This window comes from Montipora foliosa, chromosome 11 (genome assembly GCF_036669935.1).
Source record: "Montipora foliosa isolate CH-2021 chromosome 11, ASM3666993v2, whole genome shotgun sequence".
In the NCBI taxonomy this organism is placed as follows: Eukaryota; Metazoa; Cnidaria; class Anthozoa; order Scleractinia; family Acroporidae; genus Montipora; species Montipora foliosa.
Genome location: NC_090879.1, coordinates 24,132,354 through 24,134,853, shown reverse-complemented (window position 1 = coordinate 24,134,853; position 2,500 = coordinate 24,132,354). Strand labels below are relative to the sequence as shown.

At 39.3% G+C, this 2,500-nt stretch overlaps 1 protein-coding gene across 1 annotated transcript in view; it reads right to left on the bottom strand.

Annotated features, from left to right (window-relative positions):
- The window catches only part of LOC137976107 (ethanolaminephosphotransferase 1-like), an 18,796-nt gene that overhangs the window by 4,860 nt on the left and 11,436 nt on the right, over nt 1–2,500 (bottom strand). The window contains exons 6-7 of the mRNA XM_068823383.1: nt 1,638–1,686; nt 533–713 (exon numbers count right to left, since the gene is read on the bottom strand). Of these exons, the coding sequence (XP_068679484.1) occupies nt 533–713; nt 1,638–1,686 (230 nt within the window). The remainder of the gene's footprint in view (nt 1–532; nt 714–1,637; nt 1,687–2,500) is intronic.

The window sequence follows — 2,500 nt, the reverse complement described above, 5'->3', positions numbered from 1 at the left end:
AACTGGCTGCAGTCAAAGGCACCTGAAGGCTCCTTTTTCTTAGCTTCTACAGTTGTAACTCACAGCATCTACCATGACTCACTGCAGGGTTGGGCGCCACTCCAACCCTGTTGCATACACAACTTGTCCCCAGCAATACTGGTACTCATTTTACCCACCACGAATGGATGGAAAGCTGAGTGAACTTTGGAACACACGAGTTTGGACTTGAACCCGGTGCACTGGAATGGAGTCTGTGAGCGATACCCACTACGCTACGAGCACTGCCAATGCAAATGTCACAGACACCTAAAACTCCAATTAGCCACCCAGTGGTTAATAAATGACCATTTTACCATTCATGCCTTAGGCTCACTGTCCAAAAAGTCAAGAACAAGCCCTTAGTCCCCCTCCTTCTTGCTTTTAACATGACACTGCAATAGTTTTAAAATGGAGACTGGCCAATGCATTAAAAAGGCCGTCAACACCACACTTGAAATAATTATTGCAATGCATACACTGAATGAGGACAAGTGCCAAGTGATACTCTTACCGCAACATTGGAGAATACAATTCCATTAGCGGTGAAAAACAGGCGTGGCTGGAGCTCGAGAATTTGAACTGGAGAAAAAAGAGCCCAAATATAGAACAGGCCAACCATCACACCAAACGAAAGCATTGGAAGCATGCCCTCATAGAAAGACAAGCCACGGTCTGTTTTGGAAATCCGGGCCCTGTGTAAAAGATCAATAGTAAAATAAGTTGAATTATCTACAAATTATTGATAGAATCCTCCAACTTTCTCAAGACATAGAGAAATAAACAAGACCCTCACAAGTAAGGGACATATCAAGTAATAAGCATAGTCATGATGATGATGATGATGATGGCGGCGACAAAATTAACACCCTGCTCCCTTAAAGACTCTGAGTACATACAGTGACAAGGAATTTGCCTGCAGTTCTAACAGTGTCCAATTATTGATTTTCACATACTAAACCCAAAACTTCACAATGAAATTCTCTATTTATAAGAGTTGAGCATACTGATGCCCTTTGCAAATCCACCTCTTTTCACCTTGGCAAGAAATGTGCTCTACTGTTTTCAAATAACAATAAGTGATTGGTTCATAACGTACTGTGAAGCACTACAGAGGACATAGTTGCTCTGGCGTCATTTGGAACAGCACTTTTACTGACTTCAGTTTTAAATTAAGCAACCTTATTAATTTCCTCATGACAGTCAGAAAATTTTCACATTCTGTACATATAGTAACTAGTATTGAATCCATACGAAAATGAGCTGTACTGTAGATGCAAATGTAAACTAGCTGTAAATTTCAACGTTTATTTCGGCACGAGGCACTGCGAGACAAACTCGCAATTCCAGTTACACCGATGGGCCTTCATAAAAGTCAACTTAACTGCCGTACAAACTGTGAAAATCGATTAACCTTAGTGAACTTAGAATTCAGGTAAAAACTCGGTGGCCCTCGTGGTTTTACATTAAAGGCCACCTATGCGCATGACCGAAACTAAATGTCCGCGCAGGGAACCCAGCTGGGAAACGCGAAGCCCAGCAGTAACAGTACAGACCAACAAGTTTCAAAACTTTACAGACTTCAGAGGAGCACAATCATCATCTATTATGCTACTCACTGGTACATGTTGTAGCTTGCCATTCCTACAGTAAGGAAGATCGATGTAACTGCAAGGAAACAACAAATAAAAAATTTCAATGTAGAGGTACACTGGCCCTCTGGATGATATTTCACCACTTAGAGTGACCAGCATCAAACTTTTCCTCACAAAATATTACCACTTCATCAAACATACACAGGAATGAAGTCAATGATTTGCAAAATCAGATTGTCCTAATTAGTGCCAAAATATATGCGTTAAATATAATTAAGACAATAACCCATGTTAGCGTATAATTGTATCTTATTAGATGTTTTGGTGTGTAGTATCATTAAGCAATTTTATGAGTTAATTGTGCTTTATTTTGTCAAAATACAAACAGGGAGTAAAAATGCTCAGCGATACTACACACCAAAACATATAATAAGCTATTCATGATCCAACTTTTTTTGCACTAAATTTTTAGCAAATGAAAACAACCGAGAATGTGTCAGTGATTAAAGGGCAACGTCAGCATCTAAACTAGTCAAACCCGCTCAATATTATGATGGAATATGTGTACTCGTTTTGTGCGTTTTCTGTACAATAACTAACACAGTTGGATAATACACTGTAATAGGGCTTAAGAGGGTAAGGAAATGGATTCGTACAAGATAGCCTGGCTTTTACTTCGTGTAGAAGACACACATGACGTAAAACAATAACAATACCTAATCAGAATTCTAAATCCTGAAAGCTTTTGTTACGTCATGTGTGTCTAAGTTCTACACGAAGTAAAAGCCGATAGTCCAGGGGCAGCTTCTTCCCAATTTAAGAAACTACACTAATCATTAAGGCCTTTTGATAGATTGATAAATCAGCATTTCAATCTATTGGTCAGG